This window comes from Physella acuta, unplaced genomic scaffold, assembly GCF_028476545.2.
Source record: "Physella acuta isolate Inbredline_101_S28 unplaced genomic scaffold, ASM2847654v3 ptg000533l, whole genome shotgun sequence".
NCBI lineage: Eukaryota > Metazoa > Mollusca > Gastropoda > Physidae > Physella > Physella acuta.
The window spans coordinates 26,458-54,399 of record NW_026732052.1 but is presented as its reverse complement, the minus strand read 5'-3'; the positions used below and the strand labels follow the sequence as shown (position 1 = coordinate 54,399).

The 27,942-nt window shown below is 32.6% G+C and overlaps 1 protein-coding gene across 3 annotated transcripts; it reads left to right on the top strand.

The window, feature by feature from the left end:
- The first annotated feature begins 3 nt into the window (after positions 1 to 3).
- Positions 4 to 26,951, top strand: LOC131945252 (formin). 3 transcript variants are annotated; one of them, XM_059306313.1, is made up of 26 exons: positions 4 to 136; positions 2,026 to 2,176; positions 2,589 to 2,839; positions 2,959 to 3,147; positions 3,370 to 3,553; positions 4,075 to 4,244; positions 7,020 to 7,179; positions 8,388 to 9,602; positions 11,917 to 11,978; positions 14,100 to 14,237; positions 14,796 to 15,195; positions 15,626 to 15,719; positions 16,432 to 16,582; positions 17,404 to 17,491; positions 17,815 to 17,876; positions 18,208 to 18,287; positions 19,572 to 19,701; positions 20,556 to 20,628; positions 21,282 to 21,355; positions 21,747 to 21,930; positions 22,113 to 22,205; positions 22,466 to 22,517; positions 22,994 to 23,143; positions 23,720 to 23,807; positions 24,105 to 24,177; positions 24,481 to 26,951. In XM_059306313.1, the coding sequence occupies exons 2-25, from the start codon at positions 2,035 to 2,037 to the stop codon at positions 24,135 to 24,137; spliced, it is 4,263 nt and encodes a 1,420-aa protein (XP_059162296.1). In that variant the 5' UTR covers positions 4 to 136; positions 2,026 to 2,034; the 3' UTR covers positions 24,138 to 24,177; positions 24,481 to 26,951. The 3 variants fall into 3 exon arrangements, with proteins under 3 accessions (XP_059162296.1, XP_059162298.1, XP_059162297.1); XM_059306314.1 differs by having other exon boundaries at positions 15 to 115; XM_059306315.1 differs by lacking the exon at positions 8,388 to 9,602.
- The last annotated feature ends 991 nt before the right edge of the window (positions 26,952 to 27,942 follow it).

Sequence of the window (27,942 nt, the reverse complement as noted above, 5' to 3'; positions counted from 1 at the left end):
TAGTCAATAACATCGAAACCATTTTCAACGATTTGTTTAGGTTATTTTGTAGCCTACATTATCGTGGGAAATGTCAACACAAGAATTTAAAGTTATTATTCGGTGACTTTTACTGGTTAGGACCACATATTAAAAAGTAAATAAAAAGAACAACGCTTTCCTTTTAGTCCCTATTTCTTTTAATTTACTAGATCTAGAAACATTTTTTGATCGAGGAAAACCTCAAAAATAAAAATTATTAAAAGAGCCCCCTCCCCCCCCCCCCGCCTAAAATAAAATTATTTTATCAAGGCCCTAGGCCTAAAATAAAACATTAACTGTACTGTTCTGTAGGCTATACTATATCTAATCTAATCTTGGTAATCTATCTTTTTGGGTACGTAAAATCGCCCGTGGCTATTCATGTACGAAAACGTTACCTCATTGTCAAGGCTTTAATAGAAGTGTATTGTCATATCATATGTTTGTGTAAAATATTATAGATAAATGAACAATAAACCTAAATCAATGGCTAAATATATCAATATAGGCCAGAAATTAACTTTAAACAGCAGTGTATGTGAGCAAGATTTGCTATACAAACAAAAGCCATTTGTAAAATAGAGTGGCTTCCCCCTGAATCTGCGCTGTAAGCTTATAAAAATAAAACTTAAACAAGATGGCTGCTATAGTAAATGAGATTGGTTGCATCTGTTGGAAACATTGCTAGTCTTCATTTATTACGGAAAAGTTTTAATTCAATTGCTTTAAAAACAGGTACATAAATGAAACAAGGAAACATGTTTGTATTTTAAAAAACATAAATCCTCCTCAAAATGTGAAATAATTATTAAAATTTAAGGAGTCACCTGTTTTTCACATTTCAATTCGCGGGCTATTTTACGTACCTAAAACGATAGATTACCCTAATCTTTTATGTGCACGAGAGTTAGGCTTATAATTATTATTTTGGTAAAACCTTAGTTTAGCGTCGGAAATTATCGGGTAATGTTTGTTGAGTTTCGGTAACTAGAGTTACGGTAAACCATGGTTTATTTGACCATTGAAATATAAATCAATTGAAAGTCGATTGTAGTAAATTAATGTTTTAATTTTTTAAGTTTAATCGACAAAAGGAAACAAGAATAAATATAATAGTAGATTTAAATAAGTAGATCTAAAAATAAAAAAAAACATATATTAATATAAATATAAATAATGAAGTCAAATGTAATAATTTAATGTTTTTTGCTTGCAGCGGATTTGCGACCATTAATTAATTAGATCTAGATCTAGCTAGATATCTAGCTGCTAGGCCAAGTAAAAAAAAATCTAGATTACGAAAATAGTAAAAATGATTACAAAATGTAAAAATGATTACAAAAATAAATCTATCCAAATTTTAAACATTCTGTATAAAAATAAAAGATGACGCCAAATAAAGTATGGTTTACAGTACTTCCGGTGAATTCCGGAAGTGTGTGACAGACTTTGGCATTGTTTTACTGTTTTTTACTGCTATACGATTCCGGAATAATAACCGACGCTAAACTAAGGTTTTACCATTATTTTTTTATTGAGTAGATCTATTAGGCTAATTAGTAGGCCTAATTACTAAGTAATTAGGCTTAGGCCTTAGGGCCTAGGCTACACAAATAAATATTTTTAAATTAGATAGTAACTAATAAGGCCGATGCTAGCCGGAATAAGATACGCATGCGCAATGGAGAGAAACTACGACTTGCCATCGCAATATAAGTCCATGGTTTTTAAAATATAAACTTGACAATTTTTTTATAAGCTTCTTAAAAAAAATAGTTACTTTTAAAATAAAACTTGTCTTTTCTTAAGTTTTCTTACCTCTATCAAGGTTTACCCTTTTGAACTAAATTGCTTTGCTAACTTAATTACCAATGATTTGTATTTATCCATGCAGAATCAATTTATAATGAAATCTTTAACTTTCTAAACGAGTATAAGTAATTAGTTTAAATAGTGATTTAAAAATGATATAAGGCTATTGAAACAATAATTTCTAATACTTAGGGTCCAAGAATGGAGGGAATGTATAAATCTGATCCTGGTTATGTTGAAAACAGTATGCAGCACTTGGAAAGACCTCCATCACCTACTCAAATTTATCCACTTCCTCGCCCTAATGAAGGGATAAATAGCAGCATTCTTGACCCTAAAATAGGTTTGCAAAAAGTTGTTATTTAAATGATTGTCATAGTTATTCAAAACAATATTCCACCATTGAGAAGTAGAGGGTTATTTATTTAATTGTAGCAGAAATATATGTAAGTTGCATATAGGTGAGTGCTTGATCATTGTTGTTATTTATAGATGTTTGTAGATTATTTTATAGCTGCAACACCATGTTAATGTGTCACTATGTCTCATAATGAGCTTATGTGCCTACTATAGCTTTAATTAAAAAATATTTACATATACTAAATGAAATGGATTTTCTTTAGAACATTAATTGGTGAAAAAAATGTCTTATATTATATGCATTTCTACTAGGGAGATAATTAGTAGTATATTTGCATTTTTCTGATTAATACCTTATGTTTTTAAAAGTTTTTCTTTTTTATTCTAATATACAGATGATTCTTTAGAGCGTGGAAATTTTACGCCCTTTCCATTTGATCCAGTTGATAATGTCTTAGATCGCTCTCAGAACAGTCTTGGTGCTTTAGGCAGCATTATGCATCGCAGACTTTCACACTCTCCTGAAGAAAAACACCTGCGACAGGGAAGAAGAAGAAAGTCATCAAAAGAAACATCTATGGATCATTCTAAACACTCCACACCAGGGAAATCCCCTAAGTCTCCAATGGTTACAGATATAGATCAGGTATGAGCAAACAATTTTATTTTTATCAAGACAACATTTGATTTATTTAATTTTACATTATTGCTTAAAATATCTATCTTTCATTTTTTTATTAACTTGCTTGGAATTAAACTCCTCAGGCTATGGCCCAGAGAGATGAAAAGAAGTTAAAATCAATTTTGGTTGAATCCAATCCTGCTGGCAACACTTCATTAGCTGCTTGTAGTAAGTCACCATCCTCACACTATCAAATAGACAGTGATGTGGAGGAGACAAACATTGATGAGGAGCCTCCTAGTGCCAAGATGATTGCCAGTCTGAAACAAAAGGTACTTGTCCTGTTGTCAGAATAGGGAACATAAAAATATAAATTAGTGAACATGAAACTATAAATAAGGAATATAAAACTATAATTTATATTGTTCATCTATTGTTAAGAAATAGAGTAACAAAGCTGTTAAATTTATTACTGCTGATATTGTTAAGAAAACTTTTTAAAAAAGTATTTATTAATTATACAAGATTGTGAAATTTTAAAGTCTTACTTACAGTCAATAGATGCAGAACTAGCAGACAGCTTGATAACCACCCCCAACAGCGTCAGCACTGGGCCAAGAAGGAGGTGCCTGTTAAACAAAGACTACCATGGAGCATCAGTGAGCTTTGATGAAGCTATTAAATGGCCACCAGCATTACCAGCAGAGCTAGACAAAAACAAGGCTGAAAGTTTTGATGGTTAGTATCTTTTACACTTTGCTCATTAAATGTACATCTCAGAATTTAGAGGCTTTAAGATAATATGTAAATAATTAATTAGTGACATTACTGTTATTAGGCAAACCAATTGTTTTTATAAAACAATCTATGTAAGTGTATGTATTGATATGCATAGAAATAATGTTTATAAACAAAGGAGATAAAGTATGAGATAGATAAAAGATATACAATGCTGTAAAGTCCAGCTTTCCTTGAGGATTTAAGTATGAAAAAGGCTGTTTGTCAAGAAATGGTGTGTTAGACCTACTCATGTTTAGATTGTGATTACCTGTATATCATGTTTTCACTGTTAAAGATCAAAATTGAGCTATTCTCATGGTGTGAGTTAATGATGGGGTGTGAGAGAGATAAATAGAGAGATGGAATTTACATTGCTGGGAGAAAAAAAAAGAATTAGCAAACACATATACAATTTAACTTTGTGATATTAAGTTTTAAAAACTGTCTAACCAAAACTTTATTGAAATGTCTTGTTCCAGGTGCCACCTTGATGAACTGGCTGTGTTCAGAGTTCAACGAATCCCATCATTTGTATTCTATTTTGAGTCGCCATGACTACAGAATCATTGTCAGTCAATTTTGCACACATCTTCTCTCAGCGGGTATCCTATCTGAAGCAGAAAAAAAACACAGAGAAAACATATTTAAGGTAAGTCAGTTAGCAGCATTTGTTGACATAAGTTACGTTAGATGTCTCTTCACTTGTGAACTTGAATGTTTAAAATTGCTTAAATAAATTCTATCTTTACATATATTGTTGGATTAATAGTCCATTTAGTTAAAAAATTGAATTTCTTACGTTGATTCGAGGGACCTAAAGGTATACAAAAAAGCCAATTCTGTTGAAGTAATTTTTTTCCATACTCCAACATGTTAGGTTGTAAAATTTAAATTTAAAAAAGAAATTATTTTCTTGTAACATCAGTTATTGAGAATTCTAGCTCATCAACAATGTACTTTAAGAATCTGTTACTGAGCTAGATGAAGTTTCTGCCACAAAATAAACTGTGATTAGTGCCAACCACAGTATCTTGTGGCCACTCATCTTTTGAGCTACAATGCAGTGAAAGGTTAAAGTTTTCAAAATTTCCAATACAAGTGTATCCACCAGCTTTCATTTACAGCATCTAATGCTATAGAGTTAATACATTTCATTTAGGTGACAGTTTCACACTTCGCTTAAAAACTAGATTTTAAATTATGCGTTAATAAAGTAAAATGACTATCCAATTACTTTTTAAAATGTGAAGGCATACGTGTACATTTAGGTTTAGCGTCTTCTTTTATGTTATCAATTCTAGAAATGAGCTCCCAAACTTTGTAGTTTTACATGACAAGTTTTATATCTGGTTTAGAACTTGTTTCTTTGTTCTCTTCATCAATTTTTATTAGTATAGTTAAAATTATTTGATGGAAAGTATACATTTACCATAAATGGCACATTGTTGTTGGTTTTTTAAGTTGTGCATCCAGAAAATACTGTGCCTCTGGTGTATTTTAAAAAAAAAAGGGCAACATTTTTTTTACGCATATGAATTTTTAAAATTCCTACTATAATAAACCTACAAAGATTAGAGAATTTATGAAGGTGGTTTAGTGTAAAGAATAAACATATACTAATACAGGGGTAGTAACATCTACACGTGTTTGTGATGTGTTATAGTGTTATACTTTAATAATGGACTATACAATTAAAAAAACTTCATAACATCATATGTGAATGAAACAATTATCAATGCTGTTCTCAGTTCTCTATAGATCTAATCCTTTAATTAAAACGTAGTTGATTTAAAGTGTATAACAGATGAGACTACCACACATGCACTCATGCTGTGCTCTCACACACACACACTTGTTGCTCTGCTGGTAACATCTGTTTCCTATGTGGTAAACAGAATAGCATTTGTAGTGCATTGACCTGTAACTGTCATACATGATTCAAATGACCTTAAAAGCTGTTACTACAGTATTATAGTATTATCTTATGTGAAGTGGCATCACCTAGTTTTATAAGTTGAGCAAGGTAAAACATAGCAGGTTAATAGTCTGTTTAGGCTTTAATTATGATGTAGTACCAAAAATAAAACCTGAATAAGTTTAAAAATTATCAGTTATTTTAGCAGTTTTCCGATAATCCATTTTTAACTAGCAATAAAACATAATTAAAGTTATGATAATTAAATTGAAATTACAATTTAGAACTATTTTCCGTTTTTTAATTGTGGTAAATTCATAACTTGTATACAAAAAGTGTAAATAAAAACTAAACCAAGAAAATGAAGTGTGTCCAGAGATTGTCATATAAACAGTGAAGTTGTAAAAGATGTTTAATACATTACATCACTTTTTAAAATAGTTCATGTAATCACAGAACAGATAGGACTAAGAGACTGAGTGTGAGTTATTTCCCCTGATCCTGTCACTATCAGCAGATGCATGACATTTGTTTTGGCAACAGCTTATGGTGGGTCACATGAACTCCAGACATGTGACACTTTCCCTGTGCTGGTCTGCTTTGTTTTATCTGCTTTGTTCTTTTGTCTGTTTTGTTTATTTCTTGGGCTAACATTCTTTAAATTGAGCTTCAGAAAAACATATTTTTTTTTAAAGTGAATGCTTCTGTATGATAGATGTGATAATTTTTGTATGTAGAGATGTTTTTATTCTGGATAGTTTCAGTATAATACAGTGTTATTTTTAGGGCTACCATTTTAATGTTAACCAAATAGGATAAAATTATGATTAATTTTTCTCCATTATTATTTGTGACTATAAATTTAGATTATGACTCATCATTTGATTTATTTTAAATGAATAAAACTAGAAATGCTATAACAATTTCAGTGTTGATGCTGTAGAAGTGGGTAATGTTGAGACACATTTTTTTTAATTTTGAGAATTTAGTGTGAATAGAGTAGATTAACTTTTATTTCAGTTTGTGGATTGTAACTCATAATTTCCTATTTCAATTTTATAATCTTAGGAATTAAATCTGTAAAGTTTAGTGATAATAATTTAGCTTAATATTTAAATTTAATAATAGCTTTTAGTTTTAGCTTCTCAACTGTGATAGTTTAATTACCATTTCAATTGAAGTCAAAATGTAAAACAAAATTAACAATGCTAATTTAAAATACAAAAAAAAACAACTGTACAGACAAAACCTATTGAAAGAAAACAGTAGTTAAAAGTGCACAATAATTAATGCTCTTTAAAGAGCCATGTGTTTGAAACAAAACTTTTTGCTCTTTTTGAAAAAGAGAGCTAGAAAAAGGGTAAGCAACTCTTGATTATAATATGAGAATGGAACTGTAACATGTAAGCATGCATATTGAATGGCTGAGAAATACTGTATTATTTCACATTTCAGTATCCCACATAACATAGACAACATGTGTAACTGGTTATTTCCCCTCTCCAACAGACCCACAACCAGTACAAATGGACTGGCCATGACACCTGTCAAGACACACCAGGACTGGAGTCTGCTCAAGCAGCCTCCTACCAGCGACCTGTTGCTTCCTCTTTAAGCCACGATGGGGTGGTTGTGGAGTGGAATCACAGGCCCAGATACTCAGAAGCTGGTGAGTGCCATTGTAACTTTGTTCACCATGTTGAGTCATCCTTGTGGACTTAACGCAGTTAACACTACCAATTCTTCTTACTCCATAACAAATCAACTTGCACTATAAGATTTTTAATAAGCTGATATATTTAAAAATTAGGCTAACATGTTTTTTAACAGAAATATAATACTCTTGTATCAGTTAGTTGATCAGTGGTGTGGTTTTTGTTTATTGTAATGGTTGTTAATGAGATGCTTGTCAAATCTCATTAGCTGTAGAGCTGGCAGGTTTGTTAAACATATCTTAAAAATTTTCTTGCAATTTTTTAACAAATCTAATGTGTAAATATATTCATGTTTGATTGTGTATGTATACATAATACAAAAATTGACACAGATTACTTATTGGTCTCATGCACTACTTATATTTTCATCTTTCTATGCAGCATATTTGTGTAGCTGATGGTTAGTGAGCAAAAATTTAAAATCCCTGAGTCTCCTTAAAATCTCTGTAAAGAAACCTAACCTTTAACTTTCTTCCTTCTCCTGTTTATTATTTTATAGGATTTATTATATTTATTTCTACAATACCTGTTTGTTTATTTGTCAACTTTTAAAGAGCAAGTTAACTTTCTTATATCTAATTCAGCTGTTGTAAAGTATATCAAAATATCTCTTTAAAATTAAAACAATAAAAGATAGATGTATAAAATATATTGGTAAATACGCAATTTTCCTTTTTGTAATAATGTAACTAAACAAATTATTACATTTAAACTGTACAAAATAAATGTGTAGATGTATTTTGATTAGATCTTAATTAGTTTAAATCACACTCCTTGTGTTATGAAATAATAAAAGCCTTAATGTTAGTTAGTCAGATCAAGTGATTTCTAGAGCTAAGTTGCAAAGAAGAAAAATAGTATATTTTATCCTGTGGATTTCTGGACATAAAATGGATTTTTTTTTTATGTTTGAGGTTTGAATCCATTTTAAAAGAGCTGTTACCCTTTTTGTTTTAGATTTTCTCCCTGACTCATCTCTGCTTGAGTAATTGTTTCACATCCATTTTGTTGAAACAAGTGCTTTATCAATGTTTACAGTTAATGTGGTTTGGCTGAAAACTGTGTATGATTTGCCTAGCTGTTTATTCCTGGGGTGATTGTAACAGTAGATAATAGATGCACATTGACAGAGGATGCTATAACCCACATTTTTCTAAACCAGGTTACAGATCTACACCAAGCTGTGATGTTTTTTTTCTTAACGATTGTTCACCCGATGCTGTTCATGTGGACAGCTTGTTAGCTGCACCCCCTAACACCCCACTGTCTACCCCCTTGATGAGCATGGACACCTCCCCCGCTGGTTACTTGAGTGATTGCCTACAGTTTGAGTACTTCAAGAAACCTGACATATCTGGTCAGGATTTTAGCCCTAAGATTGAGAAAACACATTGCCGTATCCCAACAAAGACAGAGAGGATACAAAGAAATATTCCAACAAGCATTGAGGCAGTACACAGTGCTAGCAAACAAGAGCAGAGTTATGAGTTTGATCCTAAGATAGAGCAGACTTTATCCTCTACTGCTAAGATAAAAATTGATGAGTTACAGAAAAGTGAAGTCTCATCATTTGAGAAAAGTGATGTTTCATCCATAGAGAAAAGTGAAGTCTCAACATTAGAGAAAAGTGATGTTCCAACCTTAAACAAAAGTGATGTTCCAACCTTAGAGAAAAGTGATGTTCCAACCTTAAACAAAAGTGATGTTCCAACCTTAGAGAAAAGTGATGTTCCAACCTTAAACAAAAGTGATGTTCCAACCTTAGAGAAAAGTGATGTTTTATCCACCAAGAAAAGTGATGTCTCAACCATAGAAAAAAGTGATGTTGTTACCTTAAAGAAAACTGATGTTCCAACCTTAAAAAAAAGCGATGTCTCAACCATAGAAAAAAGTGATGTTTCAACCTTAGAGAAAAGTGATGTCACAGCCTTAGAGAAAAGTGATGTTCCAACTTTAGAAAAAAATGATGTCTTAACTAGAGAAAAAATTGATATTCCAACTTTAGAGAAAAGTGATGTTTCATCTGTAGAAAAAAGTGCTGTTCCCACCTTAGAAAAAAATGATGTCTCAACTATAGAAAAAAGTGATGTTTCAACCTTAGAAAAAAATGATGTCAGAACTAAAGAAAAAAGCAAAGTCCTAACCAACAACAGCTCATCAGTGCAGGAGATTACTAAAGCTGAGAGCATCAGCTGTAGAGAGCCATCTGTCCACTGGTCCAGCACAGTTCCCTCACAAGTCCTACCTCCTGCCACATCATCCCCTGTCCTGGCCACACACAGTAACAAAAGTTTTCTCAGGCCATCATCAGATCTAATGTTGACAGCACCAATACTGCAGGCTGACTCCCCTTTGCTTCGCTTTGAACCTGTGGATGGTTAGTCACCCAAAAATTCATTGAACAGTTTTTTGTTTTTTTTTGTGTTGAGGTTTATTATTTTTTAAAATTTTCTGGCAACCCAACTTTTTGTTTTTGCATTTTATTTTCAATTGATATTTCTGACTTAACATGCATGTGTTAACATGAAGTTGGTTGTACTAACATTCTGAAGCTCACCTTGATCCAGGAATGACTGGATATCTTTCTGCATTGATTTCTGTGATGTATGCAGGTCTCTGAAGATGAAATGGTTGCTGCCTTAACAAAATTCTTTTCAATTTCTCCCACCTCCACTTGTCTGAAACTTCCAGTCAGCTGTTTAATTTCATTTGGAGATGATTAGAAGGCTCAACTGGCACTAATTGTTTCTTATTTCTGTTTAAAAAAACTTTACAAGTGCATTTTTCAAAAGCTTATGTAGTTGCTAAATTGTACTATATGAAATTAATAGTTTTTAAAGAAACACTTGTTTTTTAAGCAATGCTTATGTTAAGAAAGTATATTTTATAATGGAATACAATTATATACATTATGAGTTCTACTTTCAGAAAGTATAGTTTTTCAATGAACATTAACATTGCCAAAAAACTTTTTAAAATGTAGTTTTTAAAGTCATACTTATATAGATGCAAAGTTTTACTTTAAGAAAATATAAATGTAATTAGTTTGTTAAAAAAATTTAAATAATTGATTTAAGGATCTATTATGTATCCTAACCTAGACTTGGGATATAAAAAAAGTAACCTAGCTGTATGTGAACACTGGCTGGTAAGTGTGTGTTCACTGTGTAATTGGGGCTAATTATGAAAGTGATTACTGTGTTTTGGAGCGTGCCATGGAGCTGGGCCTGAGCTGAGTAATTCAGTCAAGCCTAGCTTAGCTCTGGTGTGCTTTTTACTCTCTCCCTCCCTTTTACCTGCCCAGTAGACCAGGGATTATTTCCTTTTTCTTGGGCCTGTCATCTGAGATAGATAAAATGAAGGGGGACTTGCACCCAGCACTGAAGAATGGAGTCTTGTGTTATTTATGCTATGTGGAGGTGCTACTTTTATAGGCTGCCCCAGTAATTAGGAGGCAATTAACTCTACATTGACTTGGTCTGTGGTTGACCTGGGTGGTACCGTTAGTATTTCTTGCAGTTATTTTGAGAGGATAAAGTGACTGTTCTGGATTCTATATAGATCTATATACAGGCATTGGATTTTTATCTTGTTTAATATATGTAGTATACATTAATTTCATTTGCTTTATCTTCATGGTGTTTTTTTTTTCACTAAAAGACTACACTAGTAAAATTTTATGTAATCAGACTTCAAACACTAGATACTCACTGAAACCTGTAATATGAGGTGGAAGTTATTTCACAGTTGTGGGACTTGTTTAAAGCCACCGCCAAGTGTAATTTAAGGCTAACAACCTAGCATTAGAACTGTTGTCATTTTATTCTCTCCGGCCTTGGTATTTGAGTGGGGCCATTCAGTTTCCAACATGGCAACGTTTATAGTCAAAATGTTCTTGGATGATTCCAAGGCTAAAGGTGAGTCCAGGTCATTGGAACTAACTTCAACTAACTTCGGTGATTTTTTTTTAATTGGCTGATTGTGTGGCTGGTTAAAATTGTTGCGATAATTTTTTTTAAATAACCTCGATATTAAGAGTAAAATAGAGTAATAAAATTAATGCATGTAAAGTGATCCAATAAAATCTTTACATAAACTAAATAAAAGAAAAACAAACAATACTCCATCAGCAACTACCATACACATATCCTCAGCATGGGCAGTACTGTAACCATAATTGACAGTTTATTCCTTAACCAAGCCCTAACCTTTAACTCAACCCTGACCTTTAGCTGATTGAGTAAAACTAGCTGTTCAAAAAGAGTAGTACAGCTAATAAATAAAAGCTAAAAATACTTCAGTATTTGTTTTGTTTAGTTAATTGAATGTTTATTATGATTTTGGAATTTATTTGTATAGAATTGTTCTGATCTTTTCATGATAGTAATATTGATATCGATCACACTGTGTAATAATTTTAAGACGGCGATGATGCTTAATGAACTTTGCACTTAAATATTTAAAGCTATGATTCAGTACTTTTAGATTTACAGAATTGTTTTAGGATAAAATATAAGCATTGTTCTTATGGCTATTATTAAATGCTGGAATTAATATCTTTTAAAAATTAAAATTATTTAACCAACATATACTCAATATAAAAATACTTTAAAATTTTTTTCGCTAGATCCCAAATATAAACACCATCTAGTTACTTGATCTTTTTCTTACTGAAAACTTTTTTCTTCTAGAGAAACGTGACAGTGAAGCGCAACTAAAAAAGGAGTTTGAAGAACAAAAAGAAAGCTTAAAGGTGAGAAATTTGTTGCCAAGTTCCTTTGATTACAGGTATAGATCATATAGATTTAGATCATGTGATCACACTTTTTAACTAAGACACAAAATGGGTAAACTATTAACAAACTGCAGTACTAGTCCTCTGATAGACGCACTTTTTAACTCTTAAGACACAAACTGGGTAAACTACCAACCGACTGCAGTGTTTGCCCTCTAATGGACACACTTTTTAACTCTAAGACACAAAATAGGTAAACTATTAACAAACTGCAGTATTTGTCCTTCAGTTTCCTGTATAAAGTCCTGTTGGCAGTTAGCACTTGATGTTGTGTATTTTTTTATGACTGTGTAGTGGCCGATGTTAGTATTGATTGATTGGTAATTGGGACTGGCTATTAGTGGTGGTGACAGGAGATACTTATCACCACACTGTTAATGGGCTCCACACCTGTTGCCACGCCATGTCCAAGCTGAATCGATGCATGGGCCTGCAGACATTAATGCTTCATTATTTATACATTAACATCTTCTATGTTTATACTCATGTGTCCAGTGTCTTTGATTTTATTATAATGTGGGTTTTTTTTTTACTATAAAAAAAAGTATTGAGCTACTTTTATGTAATTTTACTGATGAGTTTTGGCTTGGACTAGCCTCAGTAAAATAATCGTTCATCAAAAATCAATAGACGAAATACATGTTTCACTGACATAAAGCACTCTGATCATTCATAAAAGAATTGAGGTGGAGTGTAGATTAATTCATTTTTTTAAGTGCATTCAGCTTGAAGGCAATTGGTGGAAATAGAGAATTTTCCCTTATAGTGTTTTTCTATGTTGTAATGGTAGTGTAAGGTTAGGTGTTTTCCATTTTGGTTGTGTTAGTTATACTAGGTTGAGACTTTGTAGACCTAACCAGGTACACCTCAGCCTTATTATCAGATAACTGGATTAATACATTAATATTATTTTTGACGCTGTTGTTTTTTTTTGTATATAGTCCTTTTTTATCTACATGGATTTTAATTTTCAAAACTCTTCAAAAGTGCTGACTTATAAATTGTGGAATAAGAAATTTTCAATACCCCGATTGAGAAATTTTATTTCTTTTAAAATTGTTAAAGTCCAATAAAAAAAAATATAACACATCAGTTAAAACATGGGGTCTGCACTTGCAAAACAACAGGTAAGTAGAGTGACACTAATGATACACCATTTTTACCTACAAAATACACACTCAGTTCATTAATTCTGGCATAATTGTTGCAAAACCAGCACACTTTCCTGCAATTTTAAACAATAGTTAAGTTACGAATATAAAAGACATATTTAGATCAAATAGCTGTTGTTCTGTGCACACAATTTAGGTACTAAATATTTTTGTTTTAAACTAAATGATTTAGGCCTACATGTTTACTAAAATAGCTGTTGTTCTGTGCACGCAATATAGAAACTAAACATTTTTGTTTTGAAGTAAATCTTTCTTCTTCTTCTTCTTCTTCGTTCTTAATTATTAGTGTTGGAGGTGATCGAGATTTATCTGCCAGTGGGTTTGAACTCGAGACTTTGTTCGAATTTATCAACCATGAGCTTTTTGCCGACTCGACCACGCCTCCAACACAATTAAGCGTTACGTGTCAACTGGTTATGCGCCATTGAGGCCATTGACTCCGATTTCAGCCTGCTTTTCTTTTTGGATTTGCTTCCATAGCCTTTGTCCAACCAAGAACAAACTACAAGGCAGCAGTTGTTTAATTTTGGAGTTGTCTCTCCTAGAAGAGTGGCTGTCCCCAGCTAACGAGCCTCATCTGCCCGAGGGTTCGAACTCGAGACTTTTCGGTTTAGCAACCATGAGCTTTACCGACTCGACCACGCCAACCCCTTTGAAGTAAATGATTTAGGCCTACATGTTTACTAAAATAGCTGTTGTTCTGTGCACGCAATATAGAAACTAAACATTTTTGTTTTGAAGTAAATGATTTAGGCCTACATGTTTACTAAAATAGCTGTTGTTCTGTGCACGCAATATAGAAACTAAACATTTTTGTTTTGAAGTAAATGATTTAGGCCTACATGTGTACTAAAATAGCTGTTGTTTTGTGCACCAGATTTAGAAACCAAATATTTTTGTTTTACAGAAAGGACATGAAGAAGAAATTGCTAGGATGCGAGAAGGCTACATCAGTCAGATTGAAAGGTTGAGTGATCAGATTATTGCCTTGCAAGGTGAACTGAACAAGATGAAGACTCTAGCAGGCATAGATAAACTAACACAGGTGGGCACACATTTTTTTCTTGTAGCAAGGTTTTCATCAGATTATCCCAGCATCCAAACATACTTTTGAAGGGGATTGTGGTTTTAAATAGACACTGAAAATTGTAATGACCATAAGGCCGTATTCTAACTGGCCTGATGAATGACATACATACAGTGATTTTTTAACCTTGACCCTAGACAACATAGTTAGATGACCAAATGACCACACACATATATAGTGATTTTTTCAACATTCACCCTAGACAACATAGTTAGATGACCAAATGACCACACACATATATAGTGATTTTTTCAACTTTCACCCTAGACAACATAGATGACCTCACACATATATAGTGATTTTTTTTCAACCTCCACCCTAGACAATAAAGCTAGATGGCCCTGTGACCAATGACCACACTCTTATAAACTGGTTTCTTAACATTTACATTGACATCAATGCCAGATGACTAGATCACTTGCTTATATAATCTTTTTTTTTTTACCATACATCCCATGTGTAAAGTTAATAAAAGAATCATGTCTAACATATGTATATATATATCTGCTATTGCAGGAGGCGTTGCATGCTGCAGATGCTGCCAGTAGAGAAGCAGGCTACAGGCAGCACAATGGATCCACAGAGTCCAAGGAGATGATGATAGCTGTCACCGGCACACCAACCCACCTGAAAAGTTTGAAAGATGACTCACTCTTGGAGACCCAGGATTCTTGCCGCTTTGACGCCCCTCCACCGATTCCGCCACCCCTACCTACCATGACATACTCTAAACCTCCAGTTCCACCACCTCCACCACCTCCACCTCCACATGCAATAGGGGGGCCACCACCACCGCCCCCACCGCCCCCTCCTGGGTTTGGTGGTCCACCACCGCCCCCTCCACCCCCTCCTGGTGGTCTTGGTCCACCACCCCCACCCCCACCACCCGGAGGACCAGGATTAGCACAAAGAAAAGGTAAAAAAACTTTCATCTTTTTTAACGTAGTCATATTTGACTTGTTTCTGTTGGAAAACTTTGTATTGACATTGAATTACATTATAATTTTATTCTAGTAAATATATTTTTGTTTCATCTCAGTTCACAAAGCATGTTTTTGAATTCATTAAGTTGTAGAATATAAATCAAGAGTTGTCAAATATCTAGAACAGGGAGTTTTCTTCAGAGGTCTATCAGTATCTGTAAAACATCAATTTATAGCTATGATAATACTAGAACTAGAAGTGCTTCCCTTATAATGACCCAATCCTTGGATTTACTACCAGCACAGACCCTAACATCAACATAGGCAGAAAAAACCCTTCCATTTGATATGATATTGTATAGTTCTACTGTGTCTTTGTAAGGAATACATATGCAATTTAACACACTATCACTCTTGTTTCAGAATCTAGCAAGCCTATCATTAATCCTAAGTCTCCAATGAAGCCATTGTTTTGGAAAAGAATTCAGGTTCCAACAGCTAAATCAAGTAAAGATGTGTACGTCAGTTTGTAGATTAAAAATGTTGGTGTCGGAGCTACACGTGATGGCTGAGGTTGAAGCTAGTATATGTTTCTCTCTTACAATAGATAATACAAAAAATTGTATATGCTGTTGTGTATTCATTGTGTATAAAGTAAATCTCAGACATGTGAACTCAAGTTTTACATAGACTTGTCAGATAGTTTAGAATGAGGAGTAATAAGAAGAATAGAGTTCTTACATTAGATAAGGGATTAGCATAATCCACCCAGCTCTGATGGGTACCTAAAGCACATCAGGGAATGTCAAGATGGCTGGCCATAGAACTCACCACAATATAATGTAATATTGTGAGTTCACAGATAGAGACAGTCTAGTCTGAAAGGATAATTTTTTATGTTCTTTTTTTTAAAATTGTGCCCTTTACTATTGATAACAGTACTTTCACTTAAAAGGCAGAACAGTAATTCTGTATTGCTCTTTTTTAGAGGCAAGATTGTGTGCCTATATTGCTTATGTAAAAGGCCTTTTGTGTTTACTGTTTTAATTCTAACATACCATCTAAACACATGATTTAACTGTTGCAATGGGATATGATGTAACACACCAACACATCATATAACTGTTGCAATGGGATATGTAACACACCAACACATGATATAACTGTCGCAATGGGATATGATGTAACATCCCAACACATGATATAACTGTTACAATGGGCTATTTCAGTTCTGCTGGTTCATCTGGCCATCAGCTGTTCTGGGAGGAGATTGAAGAAGAGAACATCAACTTTGAGTTTTTTGAGGAACTTTTTGCCAAGGTGCCAGTTGAGCCCAAGAAGAAGGCTGCCAGCAACACAAAGAAACCTAAAGCTGTGCAGGTCAGTTTTGTTTTACTGTATAGGGCAGTGTGGGCCTGATGGTGTCAATGGGGGAGTGTGGGCTTGTTAGTGTAGGCTTGCTAATGAGTGTGGGACAGTATAGGCTTGATAATGTTTTTTTGCTCTTGTGTATGGGGCAGTGTAGGCTTGCTAGAGTGTATGAGTCAGTGTAGGCTTGCTAGAGTATATGGGGCAGTGTGGGCTTGGTAGTGTAGGCTTGCTAGTGTGTATGGGACAGTATGGGCATGGTAGTGTATGTATGAAGTTGGTATGTATATGATTGAATGCATGGTCACTAACCTTGAATTTCTTATCACAATATTCATATATTAATTAACTCATTTTTTATTAACTGAGGTAGAGAGAATGGTTTAGAGAGATAGGAACTGTCTTTCTGTTAATTTAAGATTGGATAAGTTTTGAGTAAACACTGAAGGATGACTAATCAGCCAGTGATAAGAATGTCCTGGGAGTGAAAACATGCTCATGATTCATTTAATTTTTTTTTTAAATTCTGTAAATTTGGTTTTAGATAGTAGATGTAAACAGTCCCTTGTTACACTTTAACTCTGTTCTATTAACCTTAACATGCTTAAAATGTTTTTTGCTACAGGCTGCTCATAAAAATAAAATTTAAAAACTTCATCGGTGAAGGTTTTAAGTAGTGCCATAGATTAGTACAAACACTCATGTAATAATTTAAAAAAAAAAACAAAAAAAAACAACAGCCTGCATTTTGACAGAAAGGCAACTGATTTGTGTAAGTGTTGATTATCTACCTTTGACTAGTGATTGAGTGTCTAGTTTTCTATCTTCACTAGGCAGCAAAAGTTGTCCCCCCTAAAAGATCTCAGGCAGTTGGTATATTGTTATCCAGTATAAGGATGGAGTTTTCAGAGATTGAAGAAGGTGAGATGCTCATGGTTTATTTATACAAGGAATTTGTAATTATTTTTTTATCTTTCTCATTTATCATAATACTAGCTTTTTTATTGATTTTTCACTTTACAAGTTTAATGAATTTTTTTTATTCATTATGAAATGGTAAATACAAATTTAAATTATTTTTCAAAATTATTATTTGCGTGTATTAGCTTAATTGTTGTAGAAGTTTCTATTGTGGGTTTTTACTTTTTATTGTAATTGTAGTTACTATACATTGTGTGTTATCTTACTAAGTAGAAACAAAAAGTGTGAAAAATTAATTACATTCGTTTGTTTCAAATTGACAGCTATCCTCAACTTGGACACATCAAATTTGGATGTGGAAAAATTTAAAGCAATATATGACAATGTAAGTACATTGAAAAGCATCACTTTGTGTTTATCTTTTATTTTTAATTATAAAATTTAAAGCAATATATGAAAATGTAAGTACATTGAAAAGCATCACTTTGTGTTTATCTTATATTTTACTTTATATTAAAACAGGTGACTTATTTGTGGTTTTTTTTCTGTATTTTGTGCTATTTTCTAGTTTGTTCATTAAACTAATGTGACGGATACTTTTTCTGTCTCTGTATTTTATTCTATACTTTGCTGCCAATACACTAAACTTCTGTGACTGATGATTAACTGCCCATTCATTAAACTTACGTGACTGATTTGATTTTGTTTTATGTCAGAGACCAGATGAAGAGGAAATAAAGATGATCAAACAACAGCTGGAGAAACATCCTGATGTCCCATTGGATAAACCTGAACAGTAAGTCTTCAAATCATTGTAAATAATCAGCTGATTTTCATTTAAGACAAACAATAATAGAATATGCTGGAACTTGTATACCCTATTAAAAACATTTAAAAGTTACTTTTGGTACCTGATAACTATTTCCCCTGGCTAGTTATAATGTGAGCATACAAATGTATTTAAAATAATTTATTTATTTGTGTTTGAAAAATATAATTATATCATAGCATTTTTTTATAACACATGTTAAATTTATTACTTAAACACATTTACCTAAATTGAAGTAAGTTGAATCATCTTTTATCAAAAAAAAATTGTCCAACATTCATGTGTTTGATTAATTTCTGTGAGCACCATAACACTGACATTGACTGTAGTGAGTGGATGTGCATGTTGTTTTTCAGCACTGGATTCTCTTTTCTGTTGTTAGTATCTGACACCATGTATGCTTATTGTAGTTTGTCTTTATCACACTGTTAAACATGTATGTATTGTACAACGTTTGGGCTAGGCAGATGCTGAGTTAAAACTATCTATTCACATAAGTATTGTACAACATACAGGTGGGTTAGGCATACAATGAGTTAAAACTATCTGAGGGTTCAAGTGGTAATAAGCAAACAAATAAGGAAAATCCTGATGAATAAAAATAACTTTTAACAGACAGCTCTTCCGTTTAAAATTTTCCATCTCTTCCCATCATTAGATTTGATAGTAAGAAAAATAGTTGTCTAATGTCAGCAGAAACCTTTCTTGTTGGTTTTACATCGGAATGTTTTAAAACATTTGTCAAAATTTTTCTCACTTTGAATAAGTAGACTTGATTGGATATCTAGTAGAGCTTCATTACAAGTATTTGAAGTAGTGATTATAATTAAAATGTCTTGAGTATAACACTAGTGCCATTCAAGTTAATGGCATCCATTTGAATTTGATTTATTTATCTTTTTCTGCAACCTTAACTAATGATAGTGTTAATCAACCAGGGTATTGTATTTATCTGTCTAATTAAAATTTAATTCTTCTGGAGTTTCCTTCCTAACTACTTCTGTTTGTCCAGATCTGTTTAATCCCACTTGAATGAGAAAAAATTGGATACTAATCACCTTGTATATATTACATGGTATTTTATTCCAGATCTGTTTAAATCTAATTTGGATGAGAAAAAATTGGATGCTAATCACCTTGTATATATTACATGGTATTTTATTTTCTCATCATAAAATTGTACAGGTCAATTAAGGCACAGGACGATTAAAGGGACATAACCGATGAGATTGTGTCTCTCCTGTATTTCAGATTTCTTTATGATCTTGAGCAAATTCCCTATGTCAGTGATAGGATATTTTGCTTCATCTTCCAGTCATCCTTCCAGGAGAGTATGACACAGATTGACAGTAAATTAAATAATTTAAAAATGACGTGTCAGGTGTGTTATTATTTTTTTTATTTGTACATTTTTTAAAATTTATAGATTTGTCATGTAACACGGTAAATTTTAAATTCTTTAATGAGCAAGTTTTAATTGATTTTTCAAATAAACATTGCTAATATCTTTTTAATGAGGTATTGTTTTAATGTCTTATATTTCACAACATTTGCATTATAGTGGCTCTGAACAGAATAGGGAAAAAAATTGTGGCAGGAGGGGGGAGCTTATCTTTTTTTTAAAAACCCATCCCCATGTAATTGGATTTATAAATCAGACTTTGTTATTACGAGGTATTGTAACACTGCCACTATATTGTTAGGAGGTTTTGTAACAGTCACCATTCTCACTTGAGTGTTGCGCACACCACTTTTAAGTGGTCTTTTATTATTATGGCACATAATTTTGCTGCAAGCAATGAAATGCTTTTGTGTGTTTGCTGTGTAATGTTTGAATACTTGTACATCTATCACACAGCACTCTTTTGTGTATTTTGTTAACAAACCAAACACAACATTAATTACAGAAGTCATTTTTTAATACTTATTTTAAAATAATTTCTATTGTGTAGAAACTAAAGATTGCTTTGTTTTACATAAAAAATTACAGTTAATTTATCACAAATGTTTTTAAACTAATCACTTACATACAGCAATATTTTGTACATTGTAATTAACATAATAACTAACTAGTATCAGAGTAAATATACTTACAACATAATTTTTCTTAGTAGAAATAGCTAGCATGAATTTTATAGATAATATATAGACAATTAGAATGATGCTCAAAACAGGCGTAATAGTTTCTGTAAATAACAGATTTTTTTATTTGAATTCTTTGTCTTTAAATCTCAGTCTCTATCAACATTTGTGGGAGTGAAGAGGATATTTGGCTTGATTCTTGCTTGTGGAAACTATATGAATGGAGGTAAACGGGACATGGGTTTATATTTCAAGTTGGGGGTGGGGGTTATGAATCCAATAGGTGTTTTATAGATGGAGTGGTAAATAGATGAAATCTTTAACATAAAAGAAGACTCAGATGGGTGGTAAGCAAGCGCAATTATACATTTGGATGTTAAATAAAAGCCCTAATGTTCATTGGGTAGCAATGTAGGCTACATAGTTTTAAAATGGGTGGCAAATAGGATAAGTTTTGTTATTTAGTGATCAGTGTTCTAAATGGTTGACTAAAAGATTTACTCAAGTGGCACTATTTTTTAACTATCCACTGGCATAGAAAGGCAGTTATTACTCCAGAAAGAATTTCTATTCTATCTTTTTTATCAAATATTTGGGGAAAAAAAACAAATGCCTTTACTAATACTGTAACAAATATGATTAGAATATACAGCATGCCAAAGTATTTCAATTTTTTAAATCCAAGTTTTCTCACTGAATCGCTGTAGCATGTTTTAAATTTTGACATCCATGTACAAAGCTGATTAGTGGCATGGCTGTAACTGATTATGTTTAGCATGGCTATAGTCTGTCATTTAACCATGTCTCACCACTACTGAACCAGTCATTCTGTCGTGTGGAATTTGAAAAATGTGATTTGATGTGGTTTTTGTAAAACAGGTAGCAGAACTAGAGGTCAGGCAGATGGTTTTGACCTGGAGATTTTATCAAAACTAAAAGATGTCAAAGGAAAAGTAAGCTGCAGCAAAAGTGAAGGCCTTGGTGCTAAATGTACTTTAGTCACATTCTTGTTAAAATCTGGCTACTTTTACTGGGTCAATATAACTGCTGGAATCTTTGTTTCAGTCCTTCTTTTTGCCTACAAAATAAAACAAAAATGTCAACATTTAGAGACCACTTATAAGCTTGTTTATCTCTAAACTGTTTATCCCTAAAAGTTTACTTTGTGACTGAAATTTAATTAGCATCAAGGCTTTCAATGACATTTTAGTCTCTACTTAGTTATTTTTTTAGCAAAGATTTTGCTTTCTCACCTAAATGAACCTATCAAGTTTGAACAAACGAAAAAAAAAAATTATACCCATGATAATGAGTTAATATTTCTCAAAACTCCCTTTCTGCTAGGATAACCGGACAAGTCTCCTGCAGTTTGTTGTATCCCGTTATGTCCAGAAGTATGACGTTGAAGTCATGGGGACGGACAAGGCAAAGCTGCCATTGCCTGACCCCAGTGATATACTTCAGGCTGGGCTTGTCAACTTTGAAGACACAGAGAAGGAGCTCAGGAGGATACGCAAAGATTTTGAAAGTACAAGATTTGTTTATTATTTTTTTTTTATTTTTAAATTTCACTTGTAATGTTGGGATAGTTTTAGCATAATTAAAATGCAGGCCAACCAGTCTTCACATGAAGGAAAGTGTTAAGTCCTGTAATTTATGGCCATCTGACTGTAGCTATCACTTGATGCACTTATTCCTGTACCTCCCCAGGTGCAGAGAGCAAAGCCAACAATATTTTGTCATCATTAACATCAGATCACATTGAACCCTTCAAATCTGTAATGACAGCATTTTTCCAAAAAGGTAAACAATCACCACTTAGCTTTTGTAAAATGTTGTCCATGTCTTTGGGCCATTCAATTAATTCATGTAAACATTTCATTTGCTTACATAATAGTTACCTAATTTATTGTTATGTATGCTATTGACATTAGTTCAGAACAAAATGGCTCTACACTCTCAATGCTTCCACCAGTTTCTCACCAGCTTCTTTCTGTTTGTACATGATTGTTTTCATCGTTAAGTTTTCTGCTGCAGTCACTAATACTGATGTCGTGTTTCAGGCAAGCAAGATTTATCAGAACAAGAAGATAACTTACATGAGTGCATGAAATTGTGAGTCTTTTAAACACTATTGTTTTCAATACAAATGCTTTTCTAAAGTATATGTCTTTTACTAATTTAATTTTTTTTTAAAAGCCATACCAGTGTTAATATGTCTACAAAAAAAGTATCCATTGGGCAGATGAAGTAGAGTTCATATGTTTCTTGACTTCAGCATGTGGAGGGATGGTATTTTTGGCACAATGCCCAACCGCCTTTACTTTCCCCAATTAAGTCTAGTAACCATCCGAGCTGGGTGGACTGAGGGATGTTCTACAGTCACACCCTCTACCTTTCCACCATGCCGACATATATTTACAAATTTTTATTTTGTGATTAAAGAAAAAAATTTTATTTTTAATAATCACTACCTGATATTTACTTTATTTTTTACTATTGAAAAGAATCAGCTAGATATTTTTTTAATTTCCTTATATCTGGCCCTCCATGATATTTCCCTTCATGTTTTCTTGCACCTGATGTTCCAGGTTTGACCAGACCTGCACATTTTTCTGTGTCAAGCCACGCGGCAATGAAAAGGTGGTCACCCCAGAACATTTCTTTTCTCTCTGGTTATCATTTTGTTCTGATTTTAAGGATATGTGGAAGAAAGAGCAGCAGCATATCATGAAACTCAGGTTGGTGCTGTTGAACGTTGTTTTTTTTCCTCTTGCTGTGTATTGCTGGTTTACCGAATGTCCAGGGTGCTTAGAAAGCTATGCAACAAACTTGAATGCTGGGCCTTGTATGACATTGGTGGCAACTAAAGCAAACATAAAGCTACATGAAGATTAAAACTTCAAAATTTAAAACACATGAGTTTTTAGAATACATTTTTTTCCCAGTTTAGCATTCTTGTTCTGGTACAATTAAAACTAAGATTAAATAGCCAAAAATAAATTAGTTTTTTTCTTTATGCTGTATGAGCTGTCTGACATAAGCAGCTTAAGTTATTTATTTATTTGCTGTATAAAATATCAATATATAAGCAGCTGCATAAAACACTTCAAGTTTTCACTGTGTTTAAAAATGCCTTGTTATATATTTACTACTGATTAAGACATAAAAATCAATGCGACACAATGTTTCAGTTCATCTTATGTTCTATTAGATATTTTATAAAGTGGCAGGATGAAAGTAGCGTATGTATGTGATTACACATTTAACAACAGATATTTTTAATTTGTGATATTTTAATTTTTATTACTCTACAGATTAAAGGAAGCAGAAGAAACTGTAAGGATGATTAAAGAATCTAAATCTGTTTTACCTCCAACAAGAGCTAAAAAAATTGGAGGGCTGGTAGGTTGAATGATTCTCACACTTTGTCTCTAAAAATATAACAGTAATATTGATAATAGCAAATTACAACCCTGAAAAAACCTTCACGGCAGAGATAGTACTATAATAAACTAAAAGCTTAAACTTTCTAGAGAGAAATTTTAGAAAATGCTGCATTAGGTCATGTTTATATGTTATTACTATTAATTAAGTATCTCAGTCATTCATTCTGCTTAACTCAGATACCTATTTTAGTTTTTGTGTTGGTTCTATCAGTTGTATTTAGATTATTTATTAATTAACTGTTGTTTTCAACAGAAAGACAGATTATCAAGGCAAGGCAAAATTTAGATGCTTTTATAGTCTTTGGTTCTGCTGTTGGTTAAATCTGGTGAGTGTTGACTACATTGTGTGTGTCCTTTTAACATTCTTACATGAAATTCTTCATCAAAGCAGAATTATGAAACTTCAAGAAAATAATTGTACCTGTTTATATCTTTTCCCCACTGATTTTTAAAAGGGAGAATTTATTTTAATTCTTTTTCTTTAACTTATTTCTAAATTAGAAAATTACTTTCTTTTCATCTGTTACTGTAGAAATCTTCAATTCTCCCCCACACCCCCCCCCCCCCCTCACTATAGCAATACATGACTTCCTAACTAATGCTTTCTCTAATTATCTCCCTTGTTTCAGCAATATCCCACCCTGAAGGTACACTACACAAGCTGATAACGAGAATGTCATCAGTGAAGTTATTAAAATTGTTTTAGCAATACGTTTGTGAATAAAACTGTACATATGTAAAAAAAAAAAAAAATAACCAATCAAATTGATATTTAATAGTGATTATAATCTGGTTATTATACATAATGGCTTATTGTTTTATTATTTAGCATTTTTACCTTTGGTAGGTTAACTAGTAATTTGGCAGTTTCACTGTGAGTAAAATCTCACCAAAAATAGAGATAAATTTCAGATGCTACTTTAAACAGTAGGTTACATTTGCTGAAAATGATAACTCACAGCTAAAAGTAATGTAGTAAAGAGTTGTCTTCCTTAGCTTCTGAAATGTTATGATGAAAATACATGGTTGCTGGCCATTGTATATAATCTCTGATTTACTATATATATATATATATATATATATATATATATATATATATATATATATATATATATATATCTGTAATACAAATATGCATGTGTAAATATCCTTTTCAAAAAAATAAAAGTGACAGTATAAATGAAACAAAACCGTGATACTTGATGAAAGCTAATCTCTGTTTCAAGTTTTAACTGTACAGTAGTTGCGAACTGGTTCTGTTTATCTGATTCTTAATCTGTGAACAATTCTTTGAATGGCTGTGCTGATGTAAACTGCTGGTTTTTTTATATGTTGAGCCTGTTTTAACATAAATAAATTTGTTTTAAAGTTTTTAAATTTTGTTTTAGAAGCATCTGAAACTTATGTGCGTTCTGAAAAAAAAATAGAATAACATTTTTTTAAGTATAGAATCTAATAGGGTTGCAAAATTTTCTAATGTGACTTAATAATTCTTGTGTCCTATATTTTCTAGTCTAGTCTTTTTCAAAATGGCATTGTTAGAAAAAATATCTTGTGGCATTTGTCAGGTTAGAAATTGTTTTCATTAGTCTTATAGTCTTAGCAGTAAAAAAAAGTTTTTCAAAATTTGATTTTAACAGGCTAGTTGAGATGGGGTGTTGGCATTATTGTGATATCTGATCAGCTGCCAGTTGGGAGGGGGGAGGGAGCTGGTGTCTCACATCAGTATCTTGAATGCAGGCATTCTGAATCATATCCCATGATGGTTTGGCTGGCCAAGCCTGATGTAAAATATTTGTTTGTTCCATCTTCTCACTGTCTGCTGTTCTTCTGTCTTATCCGTGTTTATTCTTCGACTGTTTTTATATCTCAAAGATAAAAACATTTATGCAATTACGTAAACAATTTTTTAAATTTAAATTAGGTATTTATCCCAAACACCAACTTTAAAAAAAATTTATATCATTTCTTTTATTGGCAATGCAGGCATCTATACTTCTATCACACCCACTTGAAACAAAAGACAATTTTTCAAATCTTTGTTTGTATGGTAAAAATATGCATATAAATTCTTATGTTAACTAGCATACTTGTTTTAATATAGGAAATTAAAGGTTTTTTTTGTTGTCACTGTGTACTGTATAAGCCATATTGTGTTCTGTGTGTGTAACCAGTGCATGAAACATGTAGATCACTTGTTCATAACTTCTTCATAATTTGTTCATATGTATATCTTCTCATCTCTGATGCAAGAAACATTTTTTTTTTAAATTATGTATCCCAAACCTTTATTCTTACCTCCCATGCTATTTTAGTCATTATCTATTATCTCCCATGTTGCCCCTAACATTAAAGTTTATTTATCCTTGTTTAGCCATAAATTCTGCTCTATTCTTACCTCCCATGCTACCCCTAATAGAAGTTTTTTAAAATCCTGCTTATTCTGTTTTACATGGATTAGATGCACTGTGATTATGGTAGACTTAATAGCTTATCCACTGTGTTAACATTTTACTTTCAATTTGACAATTTAAATTTCAAGGTCTTAACACTATTTTGTTTATATATTTATCTTTTAGCTTTCAAAACACATATGGCCTATACATTAGGAAAATTCCAAGTCTCATGTAGAGTACAATAATATCAACTCCATTGATAAAACCATTAGCTTGCACATACTGGGTTTTATTTCTTTAGCATTAAATATTAGTTGCTTTGTTTTTCTAAAATGAATCGTAAAATTAGTTTCCTATCTGTGTTGATAGATAAATGTGTCTGGATTTTAAAATATTTGTTTCATATCTTATTACATGGAGCATTCATATTTTGCTTAATTGTGGATGGAATAAAGAAAAAACAAACATTAGACACATCAACATCAGGTTTTATTGCTTTGATATTTTGTGTTTTGAAATTAATTGCTATGGTGTACATAGATAAACATGCTGAAATTGTGTTAACATAGATCAATATGTTTTTTTATGAAAATGTTTGAAATATTTGAATTGGAGAATGTATCTGAACATAAAACGTGTTCAGAATTTTAAAAAATGAAATCAAACTAATTGATAAGTGATACATTAAATATATTTTAATGTGTTGTTTGGATTTCTTTTTTTTTTCCCAACATTTTTTTCCTTTAATGTTAGACTATACAATATTTATCACTAGATTATAGCAAGTGTTGATATACCCTACCCAGGTACCCATCAAAGCTGAGTAGGCTCAAATATAAACTATCAACTAAGCATCATGAACCGACGTCGAGCCGTTTGGCTACTAGTCTTGTGTTCTACAACTCGACCACGCCGTCCCTAATGCTCTAGTGGCAGGCATATTTTTTGAAGGACCATGTTTTTTTCTTTACATTTTTTTGATGTCTCACATTTAAACTGTTCAGAGGCGTAGCGATGGGGGGGGGGCAAGGGGTACATCTGTCCCCGGGCGCCGACCATAGGGGGCGCCAAAATGGGTTGTAAAAACAAATGAAAATGTCATTTGAGCTGCATTTTTGCATTATAAATAGTTTGGGGGGGGGGGGGGTGAAAATTGAAAGTTTGTCCCCGGGCGCCGGGAAGGGTCGCTACGCCTCTGAAACTGTTCAAAATTCCTCCTAAAGTCTAAAGCCAACAATTTCGTACACTGGTTCACGAGAAGATCCCCCCCCCCTCCAATTTCTTACCCGCTGGTATTGAAAACGCGTTGTTACATAGCCCACACATCAGACTCATGCATAGCCTACTCATTAGGCTCGATCCCAAAGCCCATCCATTAACCGAGAGGCTGCTTCCTCCCAATAAGGAAAACAACAATGTGAATGCACGAACACGTATATTTATACAAGAAAATAGGGATTAGTTTAATTGGCGGGTGAACACGATCAAAGAGCTACAACTACGTGTGTGTAGAACCTTTTCAAACCAGGTCTTTAAAGTAGGCCATGATGAACAAGGCAAAGTTTAACTAGATATCCGTATTTCAAATAGCAGAGACCGGTTTATTAAGTTTGACAAGTTTGACAAATTATCATAGGTCGTTACGACCAAAATAACCACTTAAGTTTGATATTACCATAGGTCATTATAACCAAA